At 37.9% G+C, this 12653-nt stretch overlaps 1 protein-coding gene across 1 annotated transcript in view; it reads left to right on the top strand.

Moving 5' to 3' along the window:
• The window catches only part of FSTL4 (follistatin like 4), a 485177-nt gene that overhangs the window by 132418 nt on the left and 340106 nt on the right, over nucleotides 1-12653 (top strand). Inside the window, exon 5 of the mRNA XM_026659459.2 lies at nucleotides 8375-8623. Coding sequence (XP_026515244.1) covers nucleotides 8375-8623 — 249 coding nt within the window. The remainder of the gene's footprint in view (nucleotides 1-8374; nucleotides 8624-12653) is intronic.

Below are 12653 nucleotides of genomic sequence, written 5' to 3'. Positions count from 1 at the left end.
CTTTCCAACCTTTTCATATACTCTCTGTCACAGGAATTTCACTTAAGGAATAGCAAGTGGATATATGACCATGAACTATTGATCGCTCAAATCTTTTACAATAGCCCGTAGAGTGCAAGCACTCATTGCAGTGGTCAAAGGACAAAAGACAACTGAAAACAAGAGGAAAGGAAGGATGGTCCTGAAAGTAAGATTGAAGGTCGGGGCAGTGAGAAGGGCTGATGGAAGAAATTAAATGCAACAAGACCAACCTTGAGCAAAGTCCTATGAGGATTTCATATCTTTCTTTCAGAAGTGTGTAGGGTATTGAACTCTAATGGTTCTGTTTCCCACAGTTACTGTGATCCAGATCCTACCAGTCAGATACTGGAGAGTTTCTTTGCTTCTGTGTGCTTCACACTATTTTGAAGCACTATGAAAGATATGCACATTAACTCCTGCATTGGCCCATTGAGTTGTTTACTAAGCTTTACATTTGGGTACCTTGGAATAAATTAAGTTTTAAAAAGAAAGGCCTTCTGATGGATGAAGGGAATGTAACTGTAGAGTCAAGTAATGTGTCTCATTACTTCTGTGATTTTTTTCAAAGGGATTTTGTCATCTCCTTCGTGACATTTCCAGTCACCAAACCCAGGGCCAAATTCTGTCCTTGGATCAATATGAATCCCAACGACACAGCAGCCAAACATAATTTAGCCTTTAAACTGTATTTGGTGCATTGTAACAATATAATAAAGTTACATTCACTATTAAGTACCTATGATATATAATCCTCTAAATAAGCCAGTAAGTCTTGATGACTGATCTGCTTCAGGTTTTTCTCACTAAAGAGAAGAGAATGGCCCCAAAAGCGTGACTGTCACACATTAATGACATGGATGTTTTGGCCAGATTTTCAAACACAGGTTTACATTTTTCTTCTGCAATTATCTCCAGGTATAATTTACATTATTTGCTCTTTTGAGTTGTTGGTATCCATGCCCTCTGTTTCTTTTTTAATACTCTCGTAAATATAACACCATGCCAATAATGTGTGTTAGCACCAAACGTTTGATCCCATAGTGTTTGAGTGGGTTTGAAATTAGGCAAAGCTTAGTCCAAATTATACTCATAATAACACAGTATAGCACTTGAGATTTTCAAAGCCTTTTCACAATGTCATCTATAATCCTTCTCATAGTCCTGTCAGGTAGGGAAATTGTATTAATCCCCATTTTAAGATGCAAAAATTGACACAGAAAAGTTTTAAAGCCCACAATTTCATAAGTGTTCTCTAACTTTGGGTGCCTCTGGCCTAATTTTTAGAGTTGCTGAATGCCAACAACTCAAATTTTATATGGATAAATAATTACAATACTCACACAAATTAAGCAGTTCCCTCAGTGCACATTATTGGGATTTCAGGCTTTTGCAGTTCAGTCACAGAAAACATATAATGAAAAGTCTTTTCAAGATAGGTTTGCCGTTTCTTGTAGCAATTTTATACTTTCCCCTGCTACTACCAGTTTCTTTGATATATGATTCTGAGGATTATACATCGTTAGGAAAGAGTCCATCCTCTAACAGTTATTCTGGTTGTCCATAACTAGAATCCACTGATATGTGTGGAGAGTGGGGAGGAGAATTGCACTTGGTTCAGTGAATTCATATCTGTATCTTCAAAGCTATACTCTGGAAATCCTCTTAAAGGATTGATCAGGTTCAAATTGGACACTTTATAGGAACAGATTGTATCCTGCCCTTTGGTTACAAATGCAAAATTGTCTTTTTTTCCATAGAAGCATACTGATTATGGGGACTTTTTCCTCTGTTACTGATTTGTCCTTATTTTATAGGTTTCAACTGTGTCAATCCAAAGCTTGTTTCATCTCTTCTTCTATCAGCAGCTGTTGCCTTCACTGATTCATATTGCTGCATCCACTTTATGACAGTGTAGCTAAATATTGCTTTCATGGCTGCCAGCTTTATTTGCTATTCTTGATTTTTGTCATATTCTCCATTTAAAATTTATATATGCCATGTAGAACGTGGTGGTATCTTGAGTCGATAAGTTAGATTTAGCAGACACCTTGAACTGGCTCCCCTCAATTTTGCCCACGAGAGGCTTGATTCTGCACCATAAAAATCAATAGCAAAATTCCCATCAACTTCAGTAGTGTAGGGTCTGGTCATAGTTCACTCCATCCCTGCCAGGACTTATTCAAACATGATTAACAACTGAACAATTTCAAACAGCTGCTGTTAAGTAAAAAATCTGCCAGAGAAATGTTTCCTCCTTCCACTCCAATCTGGCATTTCTGCAAAACACTATATATGGGGGCACAGCAGAGACACTGCTTCTTTCTGCACTGGTGGCAGGTTTAATGTCCAAAGTCGGGACCTAGAAGTATAAGCTTTATACCACTCGAATGGAGAAAGTCCTACTTTTCCATTGGGAGACAGTATTTGTTTGTAGGCCTGGAAAGTCTGAAAGATTGGATCTGAAAACCACAACATTCTTACATATAGAAGAGCTATTTTTGATCAGTTTTAGAAACGTCTAAGTTGTGCCTAATCATTTTCATCTCCATCAGAGGCTTTTTCAGTTGGAATCATTCTAACTAATTTACCTTGTATAATATGCAGTGATATATTAACAAGAGCATCAATTAAAAAAAAATCTTTAAAATAGTGAGGTAATTTTGGAAGTGTTTGTTTTTGGTTTTTAATTTAATATGTGGCATTCTCAGAAAATAAAATAGTGCAGTTTGGTATAAAATTCTGTTGGCACTCTTTTGGAATGACTTGCATTACCCATCCATGGCTTTGGCACTCATAAGAAATGTAGCTATCTGGAGAGGTGCCAATGTATAAAGATATAGAAAGAGAGAGTGTGTGTCTGTTTATATGTATGTGAATGTGTATTATAACTGAAACAATTATAGCTTTATCTTTTATGGCTTTTTGAACAATATTTCCGTGTCATCATTTAGATGCAGTATCTTCCCTTTCCGATAGGGCCTCTAGATTAATGTAGTGGATGATAATTTTCTGTCTTTTTCCTCTGCGGCTACTGTATTTCTTTTCTTTGGAAGAGTGAGTGAGCAGTGTGTATTTCTCTCCCTAGATAGTGCTTGTGAATAATGCACATGACCTCCAAACCTTCTTATTACCTGAAAGAGTGGGCAGTCCTTGTAGTTATAATAAAACCTGTTAATCTTCTCAATAGTACAGTAGTGCCAAATGTCATGAGCAAACTTAAACTTTAGCAGGTTGCATCATTAGCAAAACAGCTTGAAGCATATGTCCCATTTTCTAAATTTTTCTTCCAGGATGAGTCACCATCTTGTTAAAAAAAAAGAAAGAAAGAAATCAGAACAGCAAAGACTAGGAACAGAAATAATGGTTGTGTTGGTAATGATTCAGTCAACACCAAGTAGTTTTTTCTGAGGTGAATTTCCTTTTGCTGCTGCTCCGTTTTCATAATAGGCATGCAATGCAAAAAAAGAGATTTGCTTAAAGAGTTATGCAGATTGTTAGTGAATTTTTGCCCATTGCTTTACACTAGTTTTAGTGCAGCGATAACACTGGATACACATATTTGTTAGCTGAACAGGAGCCAGTGCGATTTGCATATGTCTGAACTTATATTACTTCAAAGCGTGATTATCCTATGAACATATGATAAATATGTGTTAGTCAGAGAAGGTGGAAGGTCCCATGCTGTGGTATTTGCAGTTTTACTATCAGCACAAGCAAAATAAATTATGTTAAATCGAGTGTATGGGGAGTTCCAAGCAACAAATGTATCTACAGTCTGTATTCTTCCCAAAAATTAATGTCTAATAGAGATGGGAATCATATTTTTGCAGGACTGAATCGTACGTGATTATTGCAGGTAGCAACCAAGATGCACAAAATAATTTGAACTTGAAACTGCAGTGAAGTAATACATTAACAGTTGATTTACTGCAGGTTTTTTATTTAGTAGAGGTTATATTTTTTTTTCCTTTCCATCCTTTATCTAGTACATTCTAGTAGTAGAAAACCACTGCAATTAAGGTTGCTTATGTTTTCTCAAATGAATTCTTTCTGGGTGCAAATTTTCCATGCTTAGACACAGCTCAGTATGTGGATCCTTCCGCATCTAAATTGTTATCAGATCATTTCTGCTGTGTTGGGCTTCTGTGTGTTTGCTTAAAAAAAGAAAAAAAATGATCCGCCTCGTCTATATATCAGAATGATGCAGGCACATAATTCAGCAGTGGCCGAATGAATTTTGTTAATTTTTTTAGATTTCCATGAGATCTAAAGGACAAACCAGGTTGGTTCATAAGAAATTACTGTAGTAGTTTCTGCAGTTCTGAGGATTTGATTTTCATGCAGGTACAATAAAAATACATTAAAATCATATAACATTTTGCAAACATCACTGAGTTCCTATCGCTGCCTATGAAGCAGGAATATACGATAGTTCCTCTTTTAAATAAGAGAAAACTGAGGACCAGGAAGTATCTAATCTTGATTCTGACAGCGACTTGCTGTGCGATTTGTGGCTTTGTTTCCTGCATTGTAAATCAGGACTAGTTAACAACTTCCAAAAGTGTGTCTATGGATATTAATTAGCCCAGTATTCATCTCAAAGAATTTGCCATCTTCTTATTTATGCAAACATTATAATTTACGTTTTTGCAATTTACAAGTGCAGAATTGCAGAATTACAATTGGTCAGAAGCCTGATATAATGTATCTATTTTTTGCTGTGACTTTAACGCTGGGTGTGATGATGATGCCCAGTTTATTATATTGCTCCTTATTCAAGCTAATTTTGAATTGAACTCCTTGGGAGTTTTGCCAAAGTAAGGAATAGGGTTTAGGGATGGGAAAATTATGAAAAGTTGACTCTACTTTGTAATATCTTCAGCAATGTATAAAAGGCAGAAAGGGCCTTGAACTTCATGAATTAATCAGTGGTTAGAGGATGCATAGCCTCATAAGTCTGAGGATAGGAATTACATCTTCATTTTGCCTTAAAATTTTTATTTTGAAATAAACAAAACCCTGTTAAAGGACTTGACACAGTTCCTGAACTGCAGCTGTCTGACCAACCACATCTGGCCTTTGTTTTTCAACCAGAATCCCAAAATTCTCACGTTTCCAGCCAAAATTCTGAGGAACAGAATCTTGTCATTGATGGAGACAAATGAAGTTCCGCTTCTCGTCATACTAACTTTAATATAATATAACTACTTAGGCTCTGGCCGTGTTTGGTAAATTTAATTAGTGTTGAAAAGTGGCTTGTTTTACAAGATGATCATTTTTTAACCTAGGTAAATGACTTTCTTTATGACTAATAAATTAAACGAATTATATCTTTTTCATGCAGTGCTGTGGGGCTCATAAATACTGCAAGCAGTTAGCTGGTAGTTTCACTTGATTACCTTTTCCATTATTGTGTTTTATAATCCTTGTAGGAGTGGGAAATTCATTCAGTTTTCATAACATGAAAGAAAAATATTGAGGGGGGTTCATGTTTAATTAGTGAACTACATCCCTGTTTTCATTCTTGTCTCAAAAGCAGGAAAGTTCAGTGTTTTAACCAATGGTGTAGTCCTGAACGGGCAACTACTGGAATAATTCTGCCAGCATGACCTTGCACACGTCATGCTGTGCAGAGGACGCCATTTCGCTCTACCAAATGACGTCCTACATGTAGTGTGACCTTGCATGCGAGGTCATGCTGTATGAAGGATGCCATTTTGAGAACAAAATGGTGTCCTCCATGTGGCAAAAGTGCCAGTATGCCATTCCAGCATTATCTGGCCCTACTACAGCCCAGAAAAGAATGTCCATGGACTCTGTGTGGGTGGTCACACTGTAGGATATCTGGGGTCTAAGAAGAAAGCATAGAAACGGATCTAATTTAGTTCTGATTTTTGCAGAAGGGGTGGGAGGTCAATTATCTTACCAGAATAAAAAAAAAACAAACAAAACACAAAAAATGTAATCTAAAATAAATATTTTATCTTAAACGGCACCAGCAAATGCTGACATGCATTTCCTAGTGTGCCACGTTCTGTTGAACAAGTCAAGCAACTATAATAATGCAAGTTTAACAGGGTTTCTTCACTCAAACATCGAGACCTTTGTCCTGACAAATGTACAATAGATACTGTAATTATAGATGACCTTGACAGTAGGTCATGTAGAGGTCACAATATGTGTATTGCTGCGGATAGTTTGAAGAGACATGCTGAACAATTAGTGAAGTGAATAGAGGATATTCAGATATCCCTCTGAGGGACTGTACTTTTTAAACTGCTCAGAGACACTTTTGACCTTCTAGTTTATTACGGGTCAGGAAAAAGTCAATATTTCTTAGCCTGCCAAGGTGCAGGAATTTTAATGAGTTATTGAGTCAAATAGTTAATCCTCCAATAACAGATTCTTTTCCTTTCGAATTTACAGTGATAAACACAAAAACTTAACAAGGAGCAAGCAAAAATGGGTTTTGTTACATGTGGAAACTTTGACTTGCATTTTGTACAACTATTTTTAACCCCTTGGTGTTTGCAGTGGATCCAGAGGTCTTGCTTTTAATACTGTTGCATTTTCTATCAGCATGTAGCATTGGGAAATCATAAATGGGCAACAAGGGAGATTAATTAAAGCTTGCAGTAAAATGTTGGTTACCAAATTACCTTCATGTTTTAATTATTCTTTCTGCAACATCCCTTTGTAATTCTCAACTTTATGCTTATTACAATTAATGCAGCGCAGTGATCTTCTAATTTTCCAAAACTCATAATTGAGTGTAATGCTAGTTGTTACTCTTTGTACAGTGGCTTATTTCAAAATACCCTGTCCTCTATAAATTATAGTAATAATAGGTCTGTTGTAAGCCGTTCAGTGCAGAAATTTTAGGTGCAGTCTAGAATTAAATCTCCTAGGATTATAATAATATCAAACAATAGAAAATGCAAGTAATGTTCAGTTCATCATATTGTGCTAATACCTAAAAGACACTAGACATTATTTATTGTTATATTTACATAGGGCCGGATGCTGGTGGGAGGTGGGATAGCTCAGTGGTTTGAGCATTGGCCTGCTAAACCCAGGGTTGTGAGTTCAATCCTTGAGGGGCCACTTAGGGATCTGGGGCAAAATCAGTACTTGGTCCTGCTAGTGAAGGCAGGGGGCTGGACTCAATGACCTTTCAAGGTCCCTTCCAGTTCTAGGAGATCTCCATTAATTCACTCATAGTGGGAAGCACTTAACTCCATTAGTAATTCCATTGAATGGAGCAGAGTTAGGTCAACCTTGAGCACTTTTGAAAATGTCACCCATGTAGGAAGCTGATAGCCAACCTAGGTAAGGATATCAGTGTGTCTGGCCCATAGTACCTGGGGTGCTAAATGGAGGTTTGCATGGTTAGAGTCTGAGTGATTTGTTTATTATTATATTTATTATGATATAAAAATGAAATAAAAGCAATGGATTAACCAATAGTTAATAAATATCTGTTGTTTTGTTTTTGTAGAGTGAGTTATTTATTGATATCTATTTAATACATTTATAAGAGGTCCAGCAATAGGTATCTATCCTGCATATAACTAAGTAATGCAAAATACAAGAATGAAGTTAAAGAACTAACCAACCCCAATATACGGTAAAGCCAATGTGAACGAAAGCATCAGCCACAACATGAAGCTTGTACATTAACATGATTAATTCCACCCTATACAAAAATGATTAATCTTTGACCCCTGCTATGGGTCGGTCGGACACATTTTTTTCTTTCTTTGTTCAATTGTCACCAGCTCTGAGTCTTAATTGTGTCATTGCTAGCCACTGTGGGTTCTGCCAGTGTCAGATGAGAGGGCCAAGTGAGTGACACCTGAGTAGACTTCTTTGAATTCAAGAACCGTTAGTTTTACCAGAAAAAGAGATCCGCATCTAGTTTGGTCATTGATGCTTATACAGGTCAATAGATATTGCTTTTTCAGTGTTTAAGTTGGGAAGGAAGGAGATAATCCCAACAAAGTCTTAAAATACCACATCAGAACTGCAGAATGAACATAGTATAGGTATTTAGTCACTGAAGACCATGGTTCAGCAAAGCACATGCTTATCTTTAAGCACATTCTTATGCCCATCACTATTCAGCAAACCACTTAAGCATGCACTTTAATGCATTGCTGAATGGGGGCTGTAGAACTGCTAGCCTATGTATGAAGATACTCTCCATATCACAGTTGCAATATTGTCCATAGGATGCCCATGTATCCTTCGAATCCTTATATCCACTAAGCTTGCAATGTACATGCTAAAACAAAAGACCAATTAAATCCTGGTAAGCAAATATAGTTAATGTTTAAACTTTCTACTTTTTCAGTGCTTTATGGGCAAGATGGCCTACATGCATCATGTGAAAAAAAGTACTGTGGCCGGGGAAGTAAGTGTGTTGTTAACAAGGAGACTAATCAGCCTGAATGCAAATGCCTAGAAGACTGCAAGCCCAGTTATATGCCAGTATGTGGATCTGATGGCAAATTTTATGAAAATCACTGTGAACTCCACCGAGCCTCATGCTTGCAGAGGAAGAAAATCTACATTATTCACAGCAAAGACTGTTTCTTCAAAGGTAGGATATCATTTTATATATATATATATATATAGAGAGAGAGAGAGAGAGAGAGTTTCCATTGTCCATCTTACCTCAATCATGATAAATGACTGTGTGCTACATATTATTTCTAAGAGATACATTTTTGAAGGATGATTTATTCCAGCACAACACTTTATGAAGCTGTTAAATCCATGAGCATTGGAATGAAATACCAGAATGAAATCAGACTGGTAACTGGAAAATAATTAACATCATTGTATACATTGTATGCATTGTAGTCAGTAGGAACTTAATAATTTCCAATGTAATAACATTTTACTATGGAATTTGTTTTGTAAGGCTTTGAACAAGACAAACACCTTAAAAATAGTACACTTTGTTACATAAGGGTTGTTGTGGCAATAGTAAGTGCTCTGTGAATGGAACAGAAAGTCATAATTTTCTCATATAACTGAATGGGGAAACTTACAGTGTATTGGTCCCATGTTATTGGGGCTTTGGCAATGGATTGCACAGTAGGTGAGAATTAGAGGATTTGTGGATGTGCTAGGGATGTTTCAGCAACAATCAAGAAAGAATTGTATTGATGATATTTGGCTATACATCCAGTTAATTATTTTCTATACCATTTGGATCACTGGTGTTGTGCCAGCAATGAGAGGAAGAAATACTGAGATGAGAGGGATGGGGGGATATAGTTAGTGTATATATGAGAAATAATAGGCTAAAACTGTCATGACCAAGACTTGACAAGATGGGAGGAATAATTAGCAGGTCATTTTAACTCATAAATACACCTGCCCAATAGAAAATGAAGTATGTCCTAAGGCTAAGGCATCCTGGAGTGAGATGCTCCCACAGACAGAGCCACCCTAGAAGTTATAATGCACACACCACTATTCAGAAATGTTGTCTGTTCTGACAGTGGCAGAAGCGGTGATGCCAGTCTTGGAACAGCTGCATGGCTGAATAAATGTATGTCCCCTGCAGAAAAATCTGACACAGCCAAAATGCAGGTCGTGAACAATTCACGTAAGCAATTAAAATCTGGATTCTACCAGAATTAGTGGTAAGAGTTAAAGTTAACACAAATGGAACTCTCCTCCAGAGACCCCTCCCCCCCGCCACTTAGGATTGTCCTTCATCATCTCTGTGATTTCTATTTTTTCTTTCTTCCCAGTTCAATTAGAAGTGACCTTGGTATTGAGCAATGCAACAAGGAATCCACGCGGTGCTCCTGAAAAAAAGTGTTTTTCTTTTCTTTACACTCAGCCAGATTCATTGGCATTCCTTTAGATATCATTGAAGTTTTTGGAAACTGGTTAATTGACAGAGATCAGAGAACCTACCTCTTGATAATTACTGTGAAGAAACAGTTTCTGCAGGATAATTGCTGCAAATGTCTTTCAAATGGTCTATTACATCAAGCTGCGGGTATTCGGGACTTCTAAAAATCAGGACCAGTGTGTCTCAAGTTGGGCATCCAGAAGTTGAGGCACTTGGAACAAGTGGCCACTTCTGAAAATTTTGATTCATGTCTAATACAAGTTAACCTCTGAATTCATTTGGGCCAGTTCAAAAGCAAATTATGTGGACTAAGGACCTGATTCTATCTCACGCTAGTTTTATACCAGCATGACTCCATTGACTTGAAAGGTGTTACTTTCATTTACAACAGGGACAGTTCATAATGAGTACCTATAATACCTCACAATTTCAGCTCTACCTGGATTGTATAACTCTCATTAAGAATTATGGGATAGCATAAAAATTGGGGGAAATTGAATTGAGAGAAATCAGGAATTCTAATAAGATTTTGTAGGCAGACTCCAGTCCTAATGGTGTTGTACCTGCTTACAACAGCTCTGACTTTGGGTCTGTGTATCCAATCAGCTTTGCATTGCTCTAAAATAATCTTAATGGTGTAGTCTCTTCTGTGTTTATTTAAATTTGCTGTACACTCTCTCTTTTGGAAACTGTACTTCTCCACTCATTAACCTGTGAAATTTTCAAGACAGAAACATTGTGAGAACCAGAATGTAGGAAACAGAATTGCCTTTTCAGACAGAAAGCTACCTACCAACTAGGAAACTGTTGTCAGAGCACAACTATAAATGTCTCTTTTAGAATTTGCCTTCCATATCAGGGATTATATCTAGCCTCCCCAATATCATCATGAGCCATCCAAACAGCATTCCTTGTACAAGGAGAAAGAAAATTAAGTGGACCAAATTCTCTGCTTATGCAAATTGGCACAACTCCATTCATGTAAATGGATCTATAACAGTTTACACCAGCAAAGACTTAGAGTTGGTGTCAGCAACTAATCTGAGAAAAGAGGGAGAGGTTTAGAGGTATAACTCACACTGCTGCTTAAATATATCTGATTCATGAAGGTCAGATGGCATTAGAAAACCCTTTCTACAACTAGTCTTAGCCAAGTTCTCTCTTCTTTTGTTAATTCCTCTGTTACCTTCTATCTGATATGCCTGAAGTTTAGGGAGATTATTATATTGGTCATTGCAGCATGATTATCATAAGGATTAGAATGGGTTTAAAGTAAAGATTTAGCTGCTCTGTAATAACTCATACTGTAGATACAGATAACTGAACAATATGGGTATTTCTGTTTCATACATTAGACCTCCATCCTGCAATCAGTTCTGCATTGTTGGACCCATTTTGTCCATGTGGAGCCCCATTGAAGTGAATGAGACTTCACACAGGCACAAAGGATACCCCCACACAGATTCATTTATAGGATCAAGGGTTTGGATGATAAGCTGTCTGTCAGCTTTCTTTTACTCCCTGTTTCTACAACAGCTCTCACAATAAGGTCTGACCCTGATCAGCCTTTAAACACGACCATCATCAAATTATAAAGATGTTAAATGAGAGTCTAGTTGCGAACAGGAAATATAAATACTCAACTATTTTATTCATAACTACAGCCAATTCCTTCCAAACACATGTCCATTATAATGGGCCAGATCTTGAAGGGAGCTGTGCTCCATGATTTTTAAAGCATATTTTCTTAGGTAATGTACCACAAGGTCACAAATCAAGAGAGCTTGCACTAGCAGAAGCCATGTGATATAACGCAATGTACTGGGAGCAGTCACAGATTATTTCCAATCCAATGTGACATGCCGTACAGAGCACACACTACTGAACATAAAGTGTAGCTGAAAATTACATTTATCAAATGTAGCTCCGGGTACCAGAAGAGAGGTATGAGTGGGGTGTTCCAGATTTCCCAGTGGTAATTAGGTGGTCAAGTATGAGAATAATTCCTTTATCTTCAGATCACTAGACACTTGATATTCAGAAGTATTTGAATGTCTGCAGAACTATTCATCACCCCTTGTTTATTGATAAGTGTTTGTACATGATAATAGTGAAGGGTATTTTTGAAAAAAAGTTGGATTCAATGGCAGAAATATGTCTATTTTTGGCACTTCTATGACCCTCATTACCATAGTATCTGAATGCCTCATAATATTTAATGTCTTTGCCCTCACAATCCTTCTGTGAGTTAGGGAAGTGCTATTACTCCTGTTTTAGAGAAGGGAAACTGAGACACAGAGAGACTAAGTGACTTGCTGAGGTCACATAGGAATTCTGTGGCAGAGCAGGGAATTGTACCCTGCCCTAATCACTGGACCATCCTTCCATCTTTAATGAGGGAGAAATGGCTGCCACTCCCATCTTTCAAGTGTGATACATTGTCATTAGACGCTAATTAGCCTCAGAATCAGGGCTGGCTCCAGGCACCAGCTGAGCAAGCTGGTGCTTGGGGCGGCAGATTGTTCGAGGCGGCATTCTGCCCAAGCCTAGGGCGGCACGGCCGCTTTTTTTTTTGTTGTTGTTCCGCTCCGGCCACCCTGTAGGGGGCGGCGGCGCGGAGAACCAGAGCGCCCTGCAGGGCAGTCCTCTTCCTTCCCTCCCCGCCGACCGGAGCGGAGCCCTCACGGCAGGAGGCAGCGCAGCAGGAGGGGCCGCGTGGCAGCACCCCTGCTGTAGCCCTGGCCGCCCCCTTCTCTCT

The sequence above is a fragment of the Terrapene carolina genome, unplaced genomic scaffold (assembly GCF_002925995.2).
Source record: "Terrapene carolina triunguis isolate 2854851 unplaced genomic scaffold, T_m_triunguis-2.0 Scaffold629, whole genome shotgun sequence".
Taxonomy (NCBI): Eukaryota; Metazoa; Chordata; order Testudines; family Emydidae; genus Terrapene; species Terrapene triunguis.
Note: the sequence above shows the minus strand (reverse complement) of the source record. Positions and strands in the feature narration are given on the sequence as shown.